The sequence below is a fragment of the Stegastes partitus genome, unplaced genomic scaffold (assembly GCF_000690725.1).
Source record: "Stegastes partitus isolate 25-593 unplaced genomic scaffold, Stegastes_partitus-1.0.2 Scaffold215, whole genome shotgun sequence".
Taxonomy (NCBI): domain Eukaryota; kingdom Metazoa; phylum Chordata; class Actinopteri; family Pomacentridae; genus Stegastes; species Stegastes partitus.
The window spans coordinates 168,068-193,066 of NW_007577946.1; the positions used below are offsets into that span (position 1 = coordinate 168,068).

The following is a 24,999-nucleotide window of genomic DNA, read 5'->3' on the forward strand; positions in this document are numbered from 1 at the left end:
CCTCAAAGGAAGGACTGAGGATGGACGAGACTGGCTGCTCAATTGTATGTTAAATATGTGCTACATGGGAGTGGAAGAAAACATCTGGAACAGTGCAGTGTTATGACCCTGTAGTGTTTTTGTGTTTTTGCTGCTTGCTTCTCTCCTCAGTGTGTGTGTGTGTGTGTGTGCGTGTGTTCCTGTTCCTGAGCAGGTGGTGACGATGGATTGGCTGCCGCGCCTGATTCAAGCCGTGCAATTGGTCAGAGGGCGGGTCCTTCCACTATTTAAACTTGACTTGACTTCAACTTTATGCAATTTTGGCAAAATTGCCCCTGTGGACACATAGCATTAGGCCTTAATAAGAAAAAAATACTTTTGACCCAACAAGCCAAGCAGTGTGCTCTCGTCTTCACCAAAATTTCTTGTGCGCTGATGTCACTCAATGCATCCTGTGCATCTTCTTCACGGCTGGTGTATTATGTCTGTAAAGATTCTCAGTCATCCAGGTCATGGTTATTCTCAAAGTTTATTCATAGCAACTGGACTTGCTTGAGTTCCTTGAAGACGTTCCACCTCTCATCCAAGAGGCTTCATCAGTTCTGACTGATTAGTTGGGAGTTCCAGATACTTATATCCTTAAGTAGGGGTTTGTTGCTCCTCCCCCTCGTTATGCAAGTCGTTGCATAATGAGGGGGAGGAGCAACAAATTTGTTCATGATGTCTTTGCTGACATTGATATGGTATTGGATATATGCATTGAGGTCATTGCTTATCAAACCAAATCAAATCAAATGTCTTTGTTTTCTGAAAAATCACCCAGGGAGATCTTCGAGAACGGTAAAAAGCTGGTGATCTCCAGCAAGTTTACCTGGACGTGCAAGTCATTGCATAACGAGGGGGCGGAGCAACAAACTAGGGCTGCACCCGAATAGCCGAATAGCCAACTATTCGTTCGCTGTGTTGGAATCAGGAAATCAAACTCGATCTCCGAATATCCCCACCGTCGCGGAAACCGAGTTGTCGCCGCTAACCTAAACACCAAAACTGGTCTTTGCAGCCAAATATGGCCTGTGCATCATGCTCACTTCTGCTCGTCGGAGCCAGAGTGCACCCCCCCGTCAACAAAAATACTCACCCGCCACCACCGCACGGCACCCCTGAGTATTTGGGATATTACCAGCCCTACAAAAAAACCCCGAACTGAAACCAAAATTCAGGTGTTAATGGCTCCTTAAGGATATAAGTACCTGGAACTCCCAACGAACTGATGAAGCCTCTTGGATAAGAGGTGGAACATCTTCAAGGAACTCAAGTAAGACCAGTTGCTACGACTAAACTAGAAGAACATTAGTTGCATTACCACCACCTGCCAGCTGGAGTGTGTGCATCAGTGTTACTGGTGTGAGAAAGGTGCAATTAAATGCGTTACATTTTGTAACACATTAATTTTTCTGTAGTTAATTAATCAAAATGAACACGTTAAAGTCCCAGCCCTAATTTAAAAGTATGTAAAATATATGTATCGTGGCATTCTTGTATTTGTAAAAAAAAATCTATTTATTGTATTGTTTTTTCATGGCTGTTATCACAAATGCTCAGTGTTCTGGTGCATTCCTGGAGGTGTGAAGACCCGGACAGCTGCTGCTGTCACACCACTGACAGTTTAGGATTTTAAAACTGATTTCTGAGAAAAGCCTTTTCATCTAAAAATTCTATTTAAAAAGTATAAACTCACACATTGTTGGACATAGCGACTATCTAGCTAATTGAAACAAATGCAACAATACAATATGAAGCTTCCAGTGAGGCTTCCAGAGAGTGTTTTGTTTGTCAGAACTAAAATTCCTGACAGACGTTCAGCAGGGGGCTCATATCTGAGGGAAAATGCGCACAAAAAGCAAACTCTTGGTTTAATCCTGGACACCTGCCTACTCCACAAACAAAAACATCAGGCTTGCATATTGTTCCTTACAATCTAACTGTGTGCAGGTTCTGGTTCAGCTGCACAGGCGAACTCGGCAAAGCCTGGTTTGGAACTCACACTGCTCTTAATCCCTTTCCTGCAGCTCTTCTACTGTTTGTGTTTGCGGCACACTGGTTCCCAGGGGTGTAACGTTTTATCACGCCCCCCTCTCCTCCGCGTTGCATGTGGAGGATGAAGCACTGGGGAGTAATTGGCGGCGGTGGCGGTATCTCTGCCATGCATGCTCTGAGCATTGGGGTTTGGCGCACAAAGATGAGGTGACAGGTCTCTGCGGCTGCTGCTGAAAGGACGGCGGCTGATGGAAAGACGAGGGGAGGGAGGGCGAAGAAAGACGTGTGAGCTAAAGCTGCGGGATTGGGGAAGAAAAAAGAAAGGATCAGATCAGACGCTAAGTGAAAGCAAGATGGTGGCAGTAGTATCTTCTCTCGCCTCGGGGCTGGAACATTGTAGCGGGGAGTGTAGAAAGTTGGGAAATCTAGAGAAACCACAGTAGTACAACCGAATGAAAATTGTCACCATTCCTCGAAGGGGGAAATAAGAAGAGGAGGATTTAAAAAGGCAGTGGAGGGGAATGTGTGTAAGATGGTGAAGTCAAGTTTAAGCTAGTGAGAAACTACAGGGGATGAAAGAAATGGGAAAAAAAGGAAAACTGTAAAATAAATACCAACAACTTAAGTACAAACACTTCATTTTGACAGCGTTAAAAATGACTATTTGAATAAATGTATTACAAATGAACCCTATTTCCAGCGTAGTTTTAAAACCTTTTTAAGCTCTTATCTCGCCATACATCCTTTACCATCAAGGTTATCCACGTCTTCCATCATTTGATATGATAATATAGTCGTGACTCGATAATCTCACCCTTAACAATCCTAAACTTTGCTATCTGACAGGTTTTTAGGAAAAACTAACAGAACCCATAAAAACAGCCTTAACATACCGACAGCTTTGGATTCTGACTCCAACATGACATTTTATCTCACCAATCAGGATAACGGCGTATTATCTGACTGAACAATCCCACAGATTGGCTACGTTCACACTGCAGGACTTAATTTTTTTGTGAAATCTGATTTCTTTGTGAGTTCATTCACATTTCCAATTAAATACGACTTGTATGTGATCTGCTGTGTGAACTTCATACGACCCAAAAGTGTCCCGCATGCACAGAAGAGGACACGACGACGTCACACACAGTGAGCGTGCTCAGTGTTTGCAGAAGTAAACGCAGATGGTAACGGTGGAGCGTATCTGCCACTTCCCCACCACCGCCACCAATGGTGGAAACAGAACTGCAACTGCTATTCTAAACTGGCATGTGCCTTTCAGCCACTTCCACCCCATTGGAGCACATCCTTGGGGTGGAAGTGGTCGGAACGTGCACAAGCACACCGGTCAATTAGGCGTGAGATCCAGCATGCGTAGTGTTCTAACAATACACTAGTTATTATAACAACTATGAACAATAAATATTAACAACTAATGAGCCTTCCAGCATCAAGCGCTCCTTGTATCTCGACCTCCGTCTTGACAATCCAACAGCCTTGCTATCTGACATAAAAGAAGGTTTTACATTTAGTGTTGGATGATCGAGTCACAACTGTACTTGCAATTTTTTTTTTTATCGTCGCCTTTATATCTACTAAAAAAAATCTGATTTTGAAGTTGTCATGTTTTACATCTCACCTTATCATAGCATAGAAGTCTGGCACTAGCATGTAAGAGAGATTACCTGGAATCTAGCAGTATTAAATCCATTACAATGGGATCCTGTATGACTTAGAAATTTTGAAAAAAAAAAATAAAAAATTAAAAACCCTTATTTTATCCACTGAAGCGTCCACATACAGTAGGCGACTTGCAGGTAAAAGGTTTGGTTTGCTCTTTCTCATGATACGATACTAACACATTGCACCACAAGATATATTACCACAATTGCATCGCATTGATATGAACATATGCGTGCAATTATGAGTTCATGAGTAATTCAAACAAGAGTAATGAGTGTGCAGATCCACGCAGACGTGCATGCAGGTTGATAACAACTTTGAGAGCAATTTAACTGAAATGCATTCACTGGGTTCTAAGAGTTAAGATACAGCTTCTCAGTCTTCAAATGTATCATGGATGCACATTGTGGTCAGATGAAAAAGAACAGCGTTCATATGAAGTAGTGGCTTACATGTCACGTGTACAGCCACGACATGAACCGCATTTTTAAACTTCAAGTCTATTTTTCATTTCACACGTCATTGTACGTTGAAACTGTGCAATTCTGTCTCATGATCACACTATTCATTCTGTGCAGACGTGGCGTCAGAGCCAGTGACTACAAATATATGCAAGACAGGGTGCAAACTGGAGGTGTTGATGAAGAGGTCCAGGAGTTTCAGAAAGTTACCTAATCTCAGCCACTGGTGCTTCAATTCTAAAGCAATTTAAGCTACTTCTTGTGAATCCCCCACTTTGGAATGATGGTGGAGTCCTTGGGCCTTTATGCAGATACTTGATGGTGTTGTTTTTTTCTTTGCCTGCACAGAGTCTGTCAAAGTCAATTAAGATGTTTTGGAAATTCTCTACCACGATGTCTCTTTAAAAAGCTTCACGGGAGACGCAGATGTGACATTTTTACACAACTTTCCTCAGGCAGCCAGGTGGTGTCATCTCCTTTCAAAAGGAATCTGTTTACTGATCATGGGGGGTTCACCGCACTGCATGCTAATGATCTCTTTAAAAATGTCAGGAACATTAAAATGATAGGATGCAACTTGATTGTTTTGAGTCATCAAATCATGGTAATTGCTTTAATTCTTATGTGCCAAGTGATAATTTGGTACCTCAGCCTTGGAAATGTGTGCTTCTTGCCAGAGCTTTTTTCTCCTAGTGTTCGTTATTATGTCACCAACTCTAATTTCTTTAGCGACTGAAATTGCTAGTTAAATTGAAAGCCCACCAACAAGGACTTTTAAGACTGCAGTGCTTATGTATTCTTTTCTAAAACCAAATGGATGCACAGAATTAAAAAAAAAATGGCATCTTAATCAGGAAAACAATATTATTACACTTTTATAATATACAGTAGTGTTATAGGAGTGGAAGTGTAGCCTAAATAGTATGTTTAGCATGTTTCTCTGCCCTAAACAGTGGCTGTCAACCACTACATGTGGTCGTCAGTGTCAGAATTTGTGTAATAACAATCCACAGAACCAAATCTAGACATACATCACATCCTTTTATGAAGCTATATGTGAATTACGCATGGATTCAAGAGCTTGATATTAGTCTAATGTCACCGCAGCCCATCTCCACTGCATGATGCTAAAAATGCTAAGAAGTGGGCTAGGGGAGGGCGGGAGGCATAAATGGGTGAGGCAAGAGTTGCTCAGGCCACAAAAAAGGCCAAAGAAAAAAGACAGAATCTGCCACACCTACGCCACACAGAGCTCCTGTCCCCTCCAGAACCCCCTGAAGCAGACAGAGCAGCATGGACAACTGCTCCAGCCTCAGTCAATGCCAGAAGCTCTCAGTAGACGTCATGCAGAACCATTTACAATCCATGGAATGCAGATTTTTATACATTTGGTGGGTGCTGTTGTTATTGACACCAACGCTGATGGGCTTCATCACAGTGTGGTCACATCATTTACCTTAAAGCTAAAATAAACCATGTTCCTCTTTAATCCGTACGCTGATTGTAAACGGTCACCAAAGCAATCATCTGAGTGATCTGTCTCAGTCAGTGGTTCTCAAACTTTTTGAGCCACGACCCCCAAGACAACATCAGTTTGTGTTCGTGACCCCCAATGTGAATTTTTAATATGGCGTGAGTAATAACTTTGTTGATCATGCATTAGTGCAAGTAAAAAACGAATGTGTTAATTCCACAGATTCATCTCTTTACATTAGCATGTTCATTTACTTTTGAATGAATGAATTGAATTTATTTTAAACAAACAAAAGGGGAAAAAAATATAAAAACAAAAGAAAATGATTTTTAAAAGAGCAAAAAAAGAATAATAGCATCGCATAATCAAATCAAAATATCAACAAGTCCAAAAAAAGGATTGGGAACAAGTATGCACTGTTAATGTTGACAGCCCTAAGACAAATTTATTTGATAAATGTCGACCCCCATACGGGTCCCGACCCCCAGCTTGAGAACCACTGGTCTAAGTAATGCCACCCATACACATATGGTTGCCAGTAGATGAGCTACATGACACATCAGGAGGTGACAATGACTTGTGTTGTGTAACGACCGAGTCCTTCTCTTTGTAGCAGCTCCTCAATCCAAACACATCCACTGATAACTCTACAACACAACAAGTCACTTTTTGATGCCGTCTTGTTGAAACACGAGGTCCAGTCTTGACTAATAACTCTCATCATCATTGTTGAGCTCTTTGTGACACCAGACAAGTTAATGTTCTCCTCTGGGACTTCCAGGACGCCAGCGACTTTTACAATCTACTAAACGAGCTACTTGCCAGTCTGTGTACTTTAATAGCATCTCTGATTTTGTTTGTTTGAACATGAAACAGACCAGAACTCAAAGGTACCAGTATTCCCTTTGGTCGGAACCAGACGAACCGAACGAGACAACAGACGAGGAAGCACCCTTCATGTGTTCTGACAGAAATTGCGGCGCTACAATCACAGACTGCAGACAAATGTTTGTATCATTTGAAATGCAGTGAATGTAGTGAAATCCCCACTTCTGATCATCAAATAATTCAAAATAACTTCTTTCTGTTTCCTGCTTCACTCAAGCAGTCAAAGAGAAACACGTTCAAAAGGGTAACGGAAAGACTGCCATGAAAATACTACCACAGGTCGCCATGAGATGTAAAGAGGGAGAAAGTACAAGCTCTAAAGAGTAAGATGAATGTACAAGTTATTTCAGTGTTAGGAGGGCAACGTTCTTACAACTGTGCAATGGGTCAACGGTCAAACTCAGCAGCTGAGTTTATTTCGTGGTAAAAATGTGCCGACTTTCCACATAAAGACTTAAAAGCAGTCGATGATTTTACTTTCATTCATTCAAGACACCAGCAACAGCGAGAGCCCATGCAAAATTAATGGCGGGGTAATTTCCGCTGATTCATTAAATCACATTGTGGTGATTAGCAGAGCTGAATTGTATCATCATTGTCTTATTGGCAGACACGTCCCAGGTGAGAGCCGGCGACTGTCAGCGTGTTAATATTTGATGACAACGTTTCATATTTAACGCCGACACGCTCGGCCGCGTGCGACGGCGGCGGCGGCGGCGGCACGCTGGATCGTGAACTGTCTGGAAGACAAAGAAGGCCGAGCCGAAAAAAGGGAACTCGGAGCCTTTAAATAGAGCCGCGATAAATCATAATTAAATATTTGAGCTTTCAAATAATTCAAACAAGCTCCGTGTGAGTTCCAACATTGTGGAATTAAACTTTTATAATATCTGGTGTTAGACTAATGAATAGGCACAGTAAACATTATGTTCCAATCTAATCTGACATATGTGTATCGTAATAATAATCCCTTTTCTCATTATTTATACGATGGATTGTTCTCATTTTTACCCTCATTTTCAGACGTGTGTTGAAGAAAAGGCTTCACTGTTCACAGAAAAGGGATCAAACGGAGAGAAAAGGAGGTCCTCACCCTGCCATGACAATAAAGAAATCCAGCCGGTTCCACGTGTCCCCGAGGTAACAGCGCCGGCCAAATATTCCCAGAGCCACCATCTTTATAACCATCTCCAGAGCAAAGAAGATGTAGATGAATGCGTCAAAGGCCTGACAAAGAGACATGAAGAGACAAAGAGACAAGGCGTCAAACAGGAAAAGGAGGAAAAGGGTCTTTCCTCATTGCAGTGGGCAGCACAAGCAAGAAACAAATAAACCACAGATAGACATCTATTAGTTTAAAGTGTGTATTTACTGAAAGCGAAACTTATTTTATACGAGTGCTGGCAAGTGGAAAATATTAATTTTTGTAATTTTAATGAGCCAACACTTCATATTTCAGCTAGCAGTTGACAACCAGAGGGGTCAATGGGAAAAAAATAAAAGTCTTGGTCTTTTCTTTTCTGTACACGTTATAGATTTCTCATCCGATGGGCTCTAAAGATGATTTAAATTATCCAAGTGTGAGACAGAGAAATCATTTACAGGCATGCACAGAGTACTGAGAGATCACAAAAACACATTGCTTTGTATTTCTGTATTGCAGGAACAGAATATGAGCCACTGAAATAATAAGTGAGTTAGGATTTTGAACCTGAAGGAAACAAAATGAAATGCACATTAAACTCATCCTGTTAAATGGACCCCTGGAAAAGAAAGGGTTAATGACTGAGTTGCAGCAACAAGTGGACAAACACCACCTGCTGCTATGGAACTGTAGCAACATGCTGATGGCAGAGTCAAAACTGAGAGTCTACTGATCCGCCCCGCCTGCTGTCAGCAACATGCAGTGGCATGGGGGGGAACTGTTATGTTTGCCTGACTCATCGTTATCAAATGGGCATTTAGGGCTGATGCCAAGGTGTGCGCTTTCCATCGTCTCAAGGCTGCTCGACCCGAACGATTCCAAACGTCTGGACCTTCCCACAGACTTAATAGGTTCTTACCTGTGAAGTATACGGAGTGCTTAGAGCTGTCCAAATCCACAATTCATCAAGTTTTTAGGAGCCTCAAGCACAAATCCTGCAGATATTTTTTTGCAGGGTTTGCATCATTTTCAGACTCTGTTGGATTACAGTTTAAAAGGCTGTACTTGGATACACAACCGTTAATATAGCGACACTGGATGTACACAAAGTGCAAATGTGATTCAGATCAGAATCATTTGAAAACTATTTTAAGATGGATTATACATTAAGGTCTTGGCAGCTCTAGTGCCCTTTTAGACGTCGAAACAATCGGTCCATTAAATGAGTGGCCAATTTATTTTCTGTTGACTGATTAATTACTTTTTTCCGATAACCTTTCTCAGAAGGAGTTGCCATTTTTTGAGTGAATATGAACCTCACTGGCTTTAGATGTGATGACTGGATGACTGGAGGTCTTGATATCTTTTCGTTTTCAAACGTTGGAAGATGCGACCTTGGGCTCTGAAACATTGTGTATGTTTTTCATGTTTAGCTCCACGTCGCATGATTAACAACTAAGCAAATAATTAGATCGCAAACATGAGCATGTATGAAAAACAACGGCAGGAATAGCAAGTCCTTTCAGAAACAGCTGCTTCATCACCATGCTATCTTGGGGATAATTTGGCTGAACAACCTGGAGGGTTTTAATTATAAAACTTAGCTAGCAGTGGAAGTGAATCACAACCTTCACCAGAATACCCATAAAACTGATACCAAGCCAAACCAGACCTCAGCCTTCATCTCGTCATCGTCCTCTTACTTCACTTGTCCTTTCACCATTTTATTGTATTTTCCTGCCAATGTTCTATCTGTAATCACCTTCTCTCTATGAAACCTCCACTTCTCTGCTCCTTCCTTCGACCCCCACCCTCTGAGCAGTTTGCCCTAAATGGTGGGGTAATGGAAAATAATTTGTTTGAGCAGTAATCAGAGATAAACCCCACATCGGCACCCCCCCCTACTTTAGTCCCAGCTTTAATCAAGCATCTAATTAAAAGAAGAGAGAGAAAAAAAATCTAAATAAATCAAAGATCTCAGCTTGCTAATGCATGTTATTGCTGTTGTGAGCAAAAAGCCTCGATTAGCCGCTGTTCTTTTCTGTGTATACAGGGGGATTAGAGATGAACTGACACGCTTGCTGTTGCCTGTAATTTGATTTTCAGCGGGAAGCACTGTAGGCAACATGATCTGAATCTGAACCACTGATGTGGATCTCTGTTCAGCATCCGATCTAAAAGTCTTGGAGGAGTGTCGGGATGCCACGCTGGCCTACTAATGCGGAGGGATGGTCAAAGTTTGCAACCTTGACCTTTTGTCAAACCGGAAAGATGGACGAGGTGCTACCTTTGGTAAAGTTCACTAACCCAAGGGAGATGAAACTCCACCAAATACCAACAAAGACTGCTGCGCTGACATTTTCTGCAGCTCTCTTTCTCATATCTGTCACTTTATTTGGCGTTTTCTGCCTTTTTCTTTAACTTGTCTCCGTCTCCATACCAGTGGAACTGAACAGGGGATCACCAATGTTAGGATGCATCCGCTCTCTGTATTAAACTTCACATAAAGACAAAAAGTCCCATTGCTGGTGTTGTTAAAGAGCCACTCCAGTGAAATCCAGTTGTTTTTGTTGTATTGTTAACGTACCCATGTGGTGGTTTCATAGGCTGGAAGACATATAAGAAGCTAAATATGCAGTCAATGCCACAGTAGGACATTTCCATCTTAAAACTCCAGCATATTGGGGCGGCGCTATGGCTCACCTGGTTGAGCTGGCGTCCCATGTGCAGGGCTACAGTCCCAATGTGGAGGTCATGAGTTCGAATCCCACTCATGACCGTTTCCCACATGTCCTCCCCCCATTCTTCTCCCTCACTTTCCTGTCTCTCTCTCTCACTAACACTATCCAATAAAGGCACAAAGGCTAAAAAAATAACTTCATTCAATAACTCCAGCATGTTGATGACAGTCTTAAAAAACACAGATTCAAATTCAGGTTTCCGACCCAACACACCGATGGAACCCATCCTGTCAACTTTCTGTATCATTATTCTTCCTCAGAACTGATTTCTGATCAGTTTAAAAATGAAGGTGAGCTGGTGTTCTCCAGCTGCAGCCAGTGGGGTGGCGTGATTGGAGACAGAGGAACGTACAACATAAACCGATGTGTTCCAGAGGAAGCGATGATGTAGAGTTACATCTAAGGCATTTTAAGGCAGGAAGGTGTTAGTTTTAAAGGAAAAAAAAACCTTCCAAATATTTAACTAAGAGATATGTTTTTAGTGGATAAAACAACTAAAGAGGGACTTTAAAAATTCCTAATCGAGTCCATGTAAAGTAGTTTGTTTTTTAACAAATTAAACTTGTCATTGATCTGGTGGAGGTTCCAGCCTCCCCGTGACCCTTATGAGGATTAAGCTGTGTATAGATAATGGATGGATGGATGATCTGGTGGAGCAACATATGCAACGGTAACACAGCTTCTAAATGTTCTTAATCATATCTTTGACGTTTCTGTTTTGAAATTTCTTGGCACTTACCGGCAGACATCCTTGTACATTTAATATTTTTATAGCTTCCACAAATGCTCCCTTTGCAGTTGTGCCTTGAAATAAATTCTAAATGTGTATATTAGAAAGCTTAAGAGCAGGTATGAATGATAAGTGTGCAGTTCATTTCTCATCTTTGCAGGAACAGGGCAACAGTTTCCCCCCCTTCAGATAATCTTCCTCAAAGCGACATGTTTTGTAGGATAAACGAAGGAATCACAAAGATGCAGCAGAATGTGGGCATGTGTCTTTGTACAGATAATTTATTATCCACTGATGAATCAAGCTGATACACCAGTTGGCATTGGCTGATCACTAATGTCTCACAAACTGAAAATTAAAAGGTTGCAGGTAACACAATACCTTGTGTCTCCTCGCCATTGAGAAGGATGTTTCCTGAATCTCTTTATAAGATTTCTCTTAAAATCGGTGAATCTTTATTGCTTATTTCTATTTGTTACATGATGATGCCATTTCTTTCTGCAGATCTACCCACAGAAACAGCAAACCACTGCTAACTAACATGATTTATCTTTTAGTATCTTATCGTACTGGAATCTTTTGGTTCTACAAAGCACGCTTTGAATCCAAATATAATCAGATCAAAGAGCGCTGCCACTTTAAAAGACCCTTCACAACACGAGCGCACTGGCCTTGGTGGATTTGAGTCCGAGCATGTATTTGTACTTGTAATTTATGATGAAGGATGGTATTTGTGTGCAATTCTGTTTCTGAGGGCTTGTTATTGATTCTCTCGCATTTCCTGTTCGGGAAGATGAAAACTCTTTTGCACAGCAGCCTCTCATCTCTGTTGAGAGTCTACGTCATCCAGGTAATAGAGCAGCTAGAGGGAAGCCAGATGCAGAAGAAGAAAACTGCTTTCTGCATTTGGAAGATGTTTCAAGCACATATCCACAATGCGCAAGACTCTAGGATGAGATTTTAAGGACCAAACTAACCAGTCCATCCATACATCCAATCAACAGCGTACAGCGGCAGACTCCGAGCTAAGCCTCCAGAGGTCTTTAAGTTCACATTTGTTAGCGCGTATGGATTTTGCTGGTGAGCCGGCATTGAAATCATGGTATTGAACAACGGATTTTCTGAGAGGAGCGTATCGACTGTGGGGCTGTAGCCCACTAAATCCATGCTGATATTGAATAGGGTCTATAGATACTTGGAGGAGAAATTCTATTAGGTCCAACTCAACAGCCACCTCCCCCAGAGAGCCGAATCAATCTGCTGTGTGTGTTTGCGGCCGTATGATGTGTGTGGTGACTTGTGTGCGTTCATGTGAGACTGTGAAAAACTGGAGTTGGAGTTGGAGGGGGGGGGGAGGTTGATGATTCAACGAGCGCTTTACACCAACAGAATGAAGACATACGCGTACACACTCGCGCACAGATGTTACACCCACTCAGGCCACCTTTGACATAAGTGAGGAGGGATTCTGCGTCTCGCCGAAACGACAAGAAAAGCTGCTGAGGTGCCGTGTGTGAGAAAGTCATGCTCGCTTCACCATAAAGACCACATGCCAGCAGTGAGTCAGTGCCGAGGAGTTTCAGAGGCCAGCATGGGAGGGAGAGTGAGGTGAGGTAGGACGGATACAGAAAAGGAAAAAAAAAAGGGGAAAGATATGAAGCCTGTGAATTAGTTTGTGTCAAAATGAGTATTTAAGAATGAATGAATAGATGGTCAGACTTCCTAAAAATGCCTTTTTGCTCTCTGCTTCTTGAATTGTGGGTGCATGTTTTTGTAAATGGTGTTTCTGCTTTTCGATGACATTGCTTTGTATATGTTTTTACTCTTATTTGCTCTCATTGGTCAGTTTTGATAACACACCCACTGTCAGTCACTCAGCAGCGGCCAATCAGGTTACAGTACCTGTGGAACGTTCTGGAATTATGAAAACAGAAAAGTAAAAGGAACGAAAAAAGAAGAATGATGATGAACAGGGAGGTCGGCCAATCAGGTTACAGCACCCATAGATATGTATAATAAAGGCTAGATGTCTTAAGGCGGCGTTTTGATCGAGATCACCCGTCGGCCATCTTGATTCGGGGCAGCTCTCTGGCAGAACCTGTGGTACGTGAAGGAAGGTGAGTGATCTGCACAAACGTAAACACTCTTATCTTGCTGAAATCTTGACGGATTTACAAACGGTTTGGTTTCTTCCAAACGTTATTAACGTGGCCACAATTCAAATTACGAAAATACAAATGAAATACAAAATGATTAAAATACAAATTGTTGCTGGCCCTGAGAGTGTAGCATAATTATCCGTAAGTGCAGTGTTATAACTACACCTCTGACGTTTACAAACCAAACCGTTTGAAAATTGATAGAAAATTGAGCAAGTTATGGTTATTTAAAAAGTGCATGCACCACTACAACACGATGTTATGGGTGAGCGAGCGGACCGTACCAAGATGGCCGCCAGTGTGGCCGTGCGATTCCATTGGCCGGCAGCTCAGATGAGACATCTAGCCTTTATTATACATATCTATTACAGTACCTGTGGAACGTTTTGGAATTACGAAAAAGAAAAGTAAAAGGAACAATAAAAGGAAGAATGATGATGAACAGGGAGGTCGGCCAATCCGGCGGCCTCGCTAGATAAACAAACTGAAGGTGGGAGGAGCTTCCAAGCCTCAAATTTCTATTATTTTTTCTTCTTGTTTTTGTTTTCATTTGTTGTTTTCGATATTGGAAAATTAGTTAACCCAACTCAGCTAAATGACGTCGGACCACACCCATGGAAACAAGTCAGATCAAACCCTACATGCTGCAAAAAAGCTTTTTAACCAGTTAGAAATGATGTTTTTTGGTGCTTTTGTAGCTACAGCTTGGTGCACTGACAGAATACTTCCAGATGAATACTAATATTAGCAGGTTGCAGTGACAAAGTTGATGTTCAGTTGGTGTTTAGTAGATAGAAACTTAGCTGCTGGTGTATAAAAGGAAAGGTCAAGTATTACCAAAGCCATTAGGGTTCACCCTCTAGGGAACATCAACAACTCAATCAATAGCTGCTAAGATATTTTACTCTGGACCAACAGCTTAACCAAGGCTAAAAACATCACCCCTTAGCTTCCCTCTCAGCCTTTAAGACCCTGTATTGATGCTTTTATATTACCAGCCTCTACTTTAAAGGTATCATCTCAGGTGGATATGAGAGAATCCTCTCCTCAGTGGAAGCTGTCAAACCAGCATAGAAGCACGACATAGGCAGAGAAATGACTGAGGATCATACTTTTTTTGTTTTTTTACAGGTTCACTCCTTTTTTATTTGTACCAATCTAAAATCCTGCTCTCCACTCATTGGTCAAACCTCACATTTACTCAGATTCATTCTCATATTAACCCTGTTTGTGGCAGATGTCAACAAGCTCCCACCTCATTGATTCATACGTTATAGTCTTCCCCGTCTCTTCATAACTACTGGTCCGATAATGTTGTCAGGGGTTACTTCAGGTGTCCTTCGATCCAATTGCTTTAGCAGCATTCTTTGGGGTAATACCGGATCCGCTGATCCTGCCAAGAATCAAAGCAGACCTTGTGGCCTCCTTGACCCTATTGACTAGACAATTGATATTACTTCTTTGGAAGTTATCCATCCTCCCCTCCATCTCAGGAGGTTTGCATTAGAGAGGTTCTTTTTTTAGTAGAAAAGATTAAACACACACTGTGTATGTCTGCAGTTCAATTTCTCAATCCATGTTAATCCCTCTTTGACCACAGAGACATGCCGCAGTTCCAGAGTGTAACTGAAATTACACAACGTTGGGGGTTTTTTTGCATTTCTTTTTGGCTTTTGCTTTTATTTGTTAGAGCAGTGGAGAGAGAAGAACAGGGAAAGACCTGCAGCACATGGTCGTGGTCGGGAGTCGAGCCCATGGATATGTATAATGGTTTCTTGGTCCGGTTTCTTCCAAGTGTCATTAACGTGGCTACTTTTCAAATTACAAAAATACAAATAAAATACAAAATAATTAAAACACAAATTGTTGCTGGCCGTGAGAGTGTAACATAATTATCCATAAGTTCAGTGTTATAACTACACCTCTGACGTTTATAACAAATCAAACCATTTGAAAATCGGTAGAAAACAATGTTATGGGTGAGCGAGCGCACTGTACCAAGATGGCGGCCAGTGTGGCCGTGCGATTCCATTGGCCGACAGCGCAGACGAGACATCTAGCCTTTATTGTACATATCTATGGTCGATCCCTTGACCTCCATTGTTTGTGGGTCGCCGTCTCATCAGGTTGCACTACCGGGGCGCCCCATAACTTTGTTTGTGTAATAATACAACGTTTTTCATACGTGATGTCTATGTATCATTTTTGGACATACGTTACAAACCCATTAAAACAATTTAAGAAACTGTTTATAGGGTTTGGAGAAAAATAACATCATGACAAAGCCATACAGACGAATCCTAAATTATGACAACAAGAAAAATTCCAAGAACATGAGCTGGTTCAGATCATAGACTGTATAAAAGATGGACGTAGCAACTGGCCCTGAAAAATGAAGCCAACCCAGAAGTGTCAAAAACCTGCAATATCACTACGTCCGCTAGTCCTGGCTCCAGAAAGCCCTGGCTCCCATAGACTTGAATTGGAAAAGAAGTGATCACAGATCACCGAATACTGCATTCCTACAGCTCAGGGTTTTTTTCTTATTAGTTTTCATAGTTAAATTCAGAGATCAGGTGGCCAATCTGAAAATAAATCAATACTGAATTTTTTAAAAATCGTCAACATTTTGCGGGGCAAGGGGCGTGGCTGGCTTGATTGACAGTCGGCAGCGACGATGCAGGCGAAGCGAGCAGAAGGCGGTAAATGTGGGCGGGCAGAGAGGGCCCGCCTCTCAATCCATCTGACCAATCGCTGCTCCTATGGCTCCGCCCCCCTCCGAGGATTTTTGCGTCACTGGCTCCAAAAATCCAAGATGTCAACCAGGAAGTAGCAAAACCCTGGCTTCATTTTCTCAGTGCAGAAACCAACGGGTGACGTCACGGCAGCTACGTCCATCTTTTATACAGTCTGTGGTTCAGATATGGATGCTCTGAGACCTCACGGTAGCTTCATCTGAATTCACGGCAAAATCACGAGTACAAATGTACATAAGCTTGCGTGTTACCTTTAGTATTTGGCATCGGTCCGAGGAGCAGTCGATGTTCTCACAGGGCTGGTACATTCCCAGGGTCACGCAGTTCAGCAGGATCACCATCATGCTCACACGTTCGAACCACGTAGAGAAACAGCTGGTTAAGGAGAACAGCTCACAGAGTGAAAAAGAACAATTTACAATCTACAAAAAAAGGGAAAAGAAGAAGTGGTTTATAACACAAGCCACTCTGTCCAACACGTGTCTAAATTGAATAATGACTTCAAAAAGAAATAACAAGAACAAACCCATGCAGGAGGGAGCTCTCCAAATAATAACGAGTATCACAGGATGTGCACCTTTTTAACTGCAAATGGTCTAAATGTGACGACCCACATTTCATCTTCTAGCACCAAAGCACAGGGTCAATCACTCCTGAAGGCCTGTTCTTCACAAATACTCCCACCCTTGCACCAGAGTGCTTTAGAAATTGTATGATGGATCCGTTTTTGTTACTACGACTGTGATGAGGTGCAGTCTGAAGATCTCAAGGTCTGATATGAGTTTTTCTCAGTCTGCTATTTTCTAATATTACACTAGCAGTGAATACTATTCTGTTTGATGCCTATACTATGAAACAAGCGGTTTACAATTTAACTTTATGACTCTCCTGACGCTCCCACATACACCCCAAAGAAATCTAAATATAAAGATAAAGGAGCTGTAATAGATGCTACAGGTACATTTCACAGAATGAAACTGTGCCATTTACTGTAAACGTGTCATTGAGCAAGACGCTGAATCCCCGCTGGTTCAACGGCTCCTATTAGGAAGATCCCATTTCACTCTCAAAACGCTGCATAACAAGTGTCTGGCGATGTGATGCCGAATGTTTTGAGAGCATCGGGGCATGAGCAACACTTGTTTTGAGTAAAAGGTTAACGGAGCAAGCAGAACATGCAAAACCAAGCTGTGTGTGCCAGAGAGAAAAAAAAAAAACAAGAGTCATGCGGAGTGATTCAAAATGCATTTTACTTGTGTGTTCAGGGATTGAGTGCACTGCTTGGCTAACAAGCGCGTGAAGGAGGATGTGCCGTAATAGCCCAGGAGGTCCAATCCCTCCCCGAGGCGATGCAGCACAGGATGCTGAAACGCTTCCCCCTGTAGCCTAAAACACACAGCCTGCAGGATGGGAGCAGCAAGAAAAATCAGACGAAGTGGGGAAAAGGAAAAAGAAAAACGGCTCTTCTTCTGAACAGACAGAACTCCCTGAAAAGATTAAATTCTCAACATGTTTCTCTTGGCCCTTCCTCAACCTTCCTACAAAGAGATGGACTACTGTAGATATCACAGCACGGATAAAGATAGGCTGTGAGTGGGCAAAACACATGCATACACATAAACACGCAGACAGAGGCTTCGCACACCGACGCCCACTCACCAGCACACATACGAGCCGAAAAGTATGCACGTGTGAAACAGGTTCCGAAACGTAAACGGTCACGTTAAACCACCCACACTCACTCACATGCCACCTCACTCAGCAAGTCTCGCCTTCTAATCAAACAATAAATCAGTGCATGTCAGCTGATATGGATCTTTAAAGGAGAAATATTCATCGCTGCAGGGAAGCATGTTTAATATTGATGTCCCGCCACGCCAACAGCTGCAAAGACAAGGTTAAGAGTCAAGATTTATCGCGTGAGCCTTGCTCGACACCGTACTGCCAGAACGGCTTCACTCGGTGGGATTAATACACGGGAAGATAACTTTTTAATTGACGTACACCTTTTAAATATTGCTTTTGAATCACTGGCTTCCTCCCATTAACGACACAGTCAGGGGCACAGGAAGCGAACGCAGTGGGATGTATGTGAACATGATTAATATGCTGTAACTTTGTCATTTATAACAGCAGGTTCTATGTAGTTTGATCAAGCTGATATTGTTTTAATTGGTTTTGAAAATAAAATGATAATAATAAAAAAGGCGATGGAAATAGCCCATGTATGGAGATATTTTCAGATAAAAGCTGGTTTAATGAAATACCTGAGTGTCATTTAAGATTTTTTGATTGTTGCGAATAAAACTCCACATGTTTCAAAATAAAAGCCTACCTGAAATAGGGATTTTTATTTTTTTTCTTAGCAATTAATAGAGCTGATATCCTGTAATTAATCAAATTTGCACTGCTATTTGGCACCAATGTACATATATATTTTCTGCTCAAATGTGTAAATTCTTGTATATATTTATTATCTTATTTAAATTTTTTATGATTTATTTTATTTTTATTATTTTCTTTCTATGGTTATTTAACTTTATTTTCCTATTTCTATTCTTCCTGCTCATTCCTATGGCGACACCAGCAGCCAAAACCAAATTCCTTATATGTTGTGTCCGTACTTGACCATTAAAGCTGATTCTGATTCTGAAGACGCACTTATGGAACTGATTTTTGAAGCTTTGCATTGAAAACAACATTCCTGGTGTCAACAGAAGTTAACACCTCATTTAAAGGCTTTTGTTTACATATGTTCAATTAACAGAGGACGGCCCAACATTGACCCTTCAGTGTTGATTGGCTATTAGTCATGATGTGTAAGCAAACAGATGGTGCTGCAGGCAGGTTATCGCTCCAGAACACGGCAGCGACGACGGACAGAGACAGGTGGCTGCGACGAAACAAAAGTAGAACATTTTTGAACTAACCCATTTTATCAACAAATCTGTTAAAAGATTCCAATAACTGGACAAAATGCTGAGTATCAGAGTCAATAATCAGCCAAAGTGAAAATCGGTTGACCCCTAATTCATCGTCACTTCAAGCCAGAGCTTCCTTTGTAGACTCCAACTGCACAACACTGCCGTCTGATTTCTATATAATCATCCTGAACTAGCCAACGTACACCCAACTACTTGTAACGTTCCTTTTTGGTTCCCAACTAATGCTGCTGATCATTTCTAAAGCTTGCTCCAAACTATGTCCAAAATATACTGGCTCACTGTGTGTTTGGACATTCCCTTACACTGGTGGATGGATCCTGCTGGTCATTCGTGTCTCAGGAGGTGAGGACAGTTTGTTTATTTTCCTCTTTAGTTGACTTGACAAAACCTACAAACCCAACCAAAGATAACGGATATCACCACAGTGGTTATCACTGTTCCTGTTAACCCAGGGCTTTCTTTCATCGGGCTCTGTGAACACTCCAATAAAAGAGGCCGGTGGACACATCATTTGACTCTTCTTCTGCACAAAACGGACCAATGACGTGCGGCCTACTTCAGTCAAGAGGCTGTTATAATGGAGAGCTGTGAATTTATTACAGTGAAAAGCAGAACTACTGCAAACGATTCAGTGGAAATCACTTCAGCTTTTGGTCAAATCAAAGTGAAATTAAACGTACTGATTGGATTTTCTCTGTGACAGACTAATCAGTTCTCTAATATGTGTTCTATTAGCTGCAGCACAAGCAGTGTAGAACAGACTCAGCGGCAAATCAGGACCAAACATATTTTTGGGTTTCCTGTGTCACCAACTGAATGCATGTTGGTTCCCAGGACAGCCGAACGCATGAAGTTTGCAGAGTCACAACTCCACACCTTCGTTCAGTGGTAACGTACAGCTCAACCAACATATCGTACTCTCTCAGCTGAGAATCTGCATCGCTCAGAAAGAATCATCAGGAATTCTGTGCAGCATCTGTTGCCATGGTAACGTAGCAGGTTAAAACCTTCGAGAACTCTGACTTAAGCTCAACAGAACTGCTCCTTCTGTGAAACAACTTCATAAAGAAAATAATTTCTAAACATTTAAGAGGCTACTTGGTTTTATCATTGGACTATTTTCTGATTCCTGTGTTTTTGCTGTTGTTCTTTCTTTGATGTGTTAATTATGTGTTATCTGGGTTGATGTGTGCAGTGTTTCAGAATCAATATGTAATGTAATGTGTCATCTATGTAGTAAAATCAATTGAAAATTCAATTATAAATGATAAAAAATATGCAAATTGTATCATCACTCCACAGGCACACTGCACACACACACACAGGCCCACTTTTGCCACTTCAGCTTTTTTTTCTGGAGCTAGCCCTTCCTAATGAGGACAGAGATATCATCCGCAGGTGTCACTGAGCGAGTGTGAGGCCCTCCAGGCGGTGCGTGTGAACACACCACCTAAAAAGCAGAGCCTTCCCAGGCAGACACACACTTTAATGTGAATTGCATGGCTGTGTAAAACTGCAGGTCAGCGCTTTCTTATTTCCCCGGTCTAAGTAATGATGACAGCCCTGGGCTAATGCTGTGAGGATTATCTCGGGGTTATTTCCACTGCCAAATGCATTCTTTAAAAACAGCCTGGGTGAGTTGCCAGAGCGCCCGGTCCACATTCTCATGCACGCTGCCGATACATGAGCAGCCTTTAACAATGCACAAATGTCTGTCTGTCTCTCGCCACTTCTGAAAAATGAGTCAATTAGTGTAGGTGCCTTGGAGGAGGCTCTGTCGTTTTCTTTTTTTCTTCTTCTTCCTCACACAGACACATGCACGCTCATCACCACGGAAGGGAAAGGAGGTGGAATTCAAAGCACAAAGCTCCATTACAGGCGAAGATTAACTCAGAAATTGTTTCGTACAACAGTTTCGCCGCCAAAATTTTCTTAACCCTCGATTTTTGATTCTCAGCGAGGAGCGATTGCAAAGAAGTGTGCTTGCGCTGCTTCATATTCATCAGAGGCTGTCAGTCACTACTGGAGGCTCCTGGGAACACCTACAGCATTTCAGTGTGGGCAGCTCCAGTGAAAATATTTGGAAGTGTATTATGTAACACAATTACTTGCGCGACATGTCATCAAACTAATATTCTGCTCCAATTTCTGTCAAGTGACCTACTTAAAGACTCTTGCAGGCTGATTGTTAAAGGAGAAAAAACACTGAAGCCTGTGAATTGTTTCTGCAGATATATATATTATAAATTTACTGCAAGCTGTGAAAGCCCAAGTTTTTAAACCGCTCATCTCGCCTCCACCAACATCTCTGCACTAAAAGTTCAATTCAAGCTGCAGGAGAAGATTCAGTCGGCGCGTCGTACAGCTCGCAGGAAACAAACCCGAGACTTTAAAAGGCCAGATAAAATTCAGTGGCACCGGAGACCATTACCCGAAAGATTTGGATGTGTCGAAAGCGTCAGCGTGACAGAGCTGGAAAGAGCTGGGAGGCTGAAAGTGTGCGGCAGCAGGAGCTAAATGAATTCTTAATACCTCACTGCGTGGCGTCACTCTTTCTAACCCTTTCTCAAAGTCTCTCTGCCTGTTCTCTCTCTCGCCTTCCCGCTCTTGTTTTTATTGTTTCCAAAGAGACGCGCAGGAGGCAAACGACCCTCCGGTTTCCATGGCAACCGATCGGCTATCAAATGAAGTAAATCGTCACGAAGGATAGACGGGGAAGGGAAATGAAGACGGAGAGAGAGAGAGGGGGGGTTGTTTTAGTGTGACGTCCTGAAGTTAGATCCAGCAGGAGCTCGACCTCCGATTAATTATAGTGACATGACATTTTAAAAAATATGCTGATTAGTCCCAGAAAAGTAAACAGAACTTTGAGCAGCGCGCTAAATTTTGGTGACTTGTGTGAGTGGGTGTGGAGTTTTAGTGGACCGGTTAAATTATCTCTGCAGAAAACCCATCTAAAGCTGAATAATTAACGTGTCACAGTTTGTTTGTTTAAGTCATTAAGGAACAGGAAATACAAACACCTCTGTTCAGGATGTCAGGGAGAGTTCTGCTCCCGACTCCAAACCCTCCAGTGTTTCTCATTTCCAACCTCGTAGCGTGGAACCCCAACCGACGCACACTCAAGTGGCACCATTGGACCATTTTGCACAGCTCCCTCTGGAGGCACGAAAAGCTTTCTACAACTTTTTAAATTATCCACAAGCTCTGCGAAAATGGTGGCGTTCCCCTTAAGAGACCAAAAGTTATGCTCGCCAAAGAAGTGCTGATGGGATGTTTAAAGCTTTCTTCACCAAGAAACACCAAGCAGGGTTCAGATGTAACCCCTGTTCCTAAACAAGACACACCAGGTAACCGCATGAATCCCAAAACCAGCCTTTGAGTTTGAAAGCCACGTTATGATTTAGAAATGTGCCAAAATTACACCATTTATCAGAGACAGAAACTGTACAAACAGAAGTAGTCATCAGATTTTAAGCATCTGTGATGTGAGCTTCCACTGACAAAATTAAACAAATGTAAACTGAAAATGGTAATACTTATCAAAATTACTTTACTCTGCAGTTATTTTTTAAAAACTATAAAAATAAAGGATTTTCACAAACCAGATTTTGCACAAATAAAAAATTCTGCACTCTTGAATGTAACCAAGAAGCTGTTATTGATTTGAACATGCCAGTGACAAAAAAAAAAAAAAAAAATCAGAGACTTTTTGGCAGAACTGGACTGAGCTGCAGGTTGTGGAGTAAAAAATAAAAAATAAATAATAAAAAAAAAAAAATAAAATTGGTATCACCTGTGGGCACTTGGAAAAATGCGGTACATTTTGATAATTGATCATTTTTTGGTAAGCTAAATCAACGATATTCACCTTTTTTTCTTTCCTTTTTAATGATTTATGGCATTATAACAGTGTTATGCTGCACAAAACTCATTTCTAAGTTCTCTCTCCTTCTGGCCAGGAGCTATGGTTGTTCTGTTAGCAGTACAGGATTTCATGTTGGAGGGAAAAACATCGCTAAACAAATGTCAAACACTTTGTAAGGTGGTTGGAAGTAACCTGGACCAGTTCTAAATATCTGTCATTTTCCGTCCGTTCTTTCTGTGTTTTGTTCGACTGATGTCACCTCTGGACTGGTTACGAATCAGAAAGTTGAATCTTTATTTATTCACCTTGTTGCCTTAAAAGTGTAACGCTGGCATTTACTGGCCTACAGCATTTATTCTAAGAACATTTATGACTTCGGTCCTTTGTTTTGCTCTTTTCTTTTCATTTATTTCACCTAAATCTATCTTTTACTCGCTTCTCCATCCCATCCCCCCCCCTCTGCCTCCCTTTTATCCTCCCCTCCATCACTGTATAAATGTTCAGAGCGCCTGGCGGGTCTCTTCTTTCCTGGAATTTTCCATCAGGGGGTTCTTCGATCCAGTACAGCTGACCGGCTAAAGGGAGGATGGAGTGTATTTGTGGGTGATGGTGTGTGTGTGTGTGTGTGTGTGTTGGACAGCAGTAAATGTCATGGGATATCACACGGTAATGCTTCACAGCGTCTCATGTCAGCTCCTTTTTTTTTTTTCCCTAAGCTGTCAGGTAGAGCAGAGCGCGCCCACACACACACACACACACACACACACACACATGGATGGTAAAGGTTATGTGGATAATTGTCAGAGCGACGGCAACAACTGAAGCCATTACTTGTTCTGTGAATCTCTGATTGCTCATCAGCTCGCTGGCTTCTGGGCGTCCAGAGACTCGTTTCTGATTGTCGTCTTCACTCTCAATTAGAGTGAATCTGACGTTTTGTTGAAGGTGTATCATGAAGTTTAAAACTAAGAGTAATTAACCCATTGACTCCACGGTATTGGTGTAATTACTATTTACAAACGAGCCCACCTCTCACAAGACTCAGATCTCTGACCTCTCCCGGCTACTGCTTAAGTATGTTCAGCGTTTCGCAGTTCTTATTGTTAATTTTATGCAAATGCACTTCAGTGGAAGGTGAATGGCATTACTTTAAAAACAAGTACACAAACTTGACACTAAGAGGTTTCCATTACAAAGCACTTTGCTGAATCAGAATCAACAGATTCCCATTCGCTGACCATGCACTTCACTCCCTTCTTTTGGAAGCTAAGCGATCGTATTTCTGTTCAAATGCATTTACGTGCAAAAATAACCGAACCGTTTATACCACCGCCGCATCGATTCTGTCTGCATTCAGCTCAGCGGCACCTTCAGCGGCTTACAAATCACTTTGAACATTCAAAGTTAAGTAAACGCATCGCAGCTAACTGGTCACCAGCAAAAAAAAAAAAAAGCATCATGCCAGGTGCCTTTAAACAACCTCAAAACCTCGACGTCTTGCGTTTGATGTGTAGAAAAAGCAAAACAAGACGTAGTGGTTTAAAAAGCGGGTTGGAGGGATTAATTGAGCATGCAGCAGCTGATAGCTCCGTCTCTGTGACTGCACACGGCTCTGCAGAAGTCCTGACCTCAGCTGCAAGTTCACACTTGAACTCTAAGTGAAAGGAAGTGACACCTGACCGGACCTGCAACGTCAGCCGCCTCAGAATACACTGCGTTTAAACAAGACGACGCATAACTGGAAAACACATTCTCTTTTTTTCAGTAGAGGCGAACCTCCTCTTTCGAACGCCCTTTAATCACAGTAACACGTGCTCTGAACATAGAGAGCAAAGATCCATCAGAGAACTTTATAGGAAGATAAATCTATCAGTGTAGTGACTCCTGCTGTCAGCTTGTTGGCAGTGGCTGCCTCTGCACAAGGCGCTGTGGCTTAGATGGTTAAAGCGCCTGTCTAGTAAACAGGAGATCCTGGGTTCGAATCCCAGCAGTGCCTTTCTGCAGACTTCCTGATTGTTGGATTCATACAGGTTTGTCCAACTGAAATGAACTTTAAGAGGCCATGGCCTGTCCCATCATGGCATCCAATGATCATTTTATCCATCCATCCATTATCTATACACCGCTTAATCCT

At 41.9% G+C, this 24,999-nt stretch overlaps 1 protein-coding gene and 1 non-coding gene across 2 annotated transcripts in view; one reads left to right on the plus strand and one right to left on the minus strand.

The window, feature by feature from the left end:
* LOC103356706 (voltage-dependent T-type calcium channel subunit alpha-1I-like) overlaps positions 1-24,999 on the minus strand; it is a gene marked incomplete at its 3' end in the record, with an annotated part of 216,005 nt that overhangs the window by 156,827 nt on the left and 34,179 nt on the right. The window contains exons 2-3 of the mRNA XM_008280954.1: positions 16,304-16,415; positions 7,616-7,749 (exon numbers count right to left, since the gene is read on the minus strand). Coding sequence (XP_008279176.1) covers positions 7,616-7,749; positions 16,304-16,415 — 246 coding nt within the window. The remainder of the gene's footprint in view (positions 1-7,615; positions 7,750-16,303; positions 16,416-24,999) is intronic.
* trnat-agu (transfer RNA threonine (anticodon AGU)) lies at positions 24,788-24,861 on the plus strand. The gene has a single exon. It is a non-coding gene; the product is annotated as a tRNA-Thr (tRNA).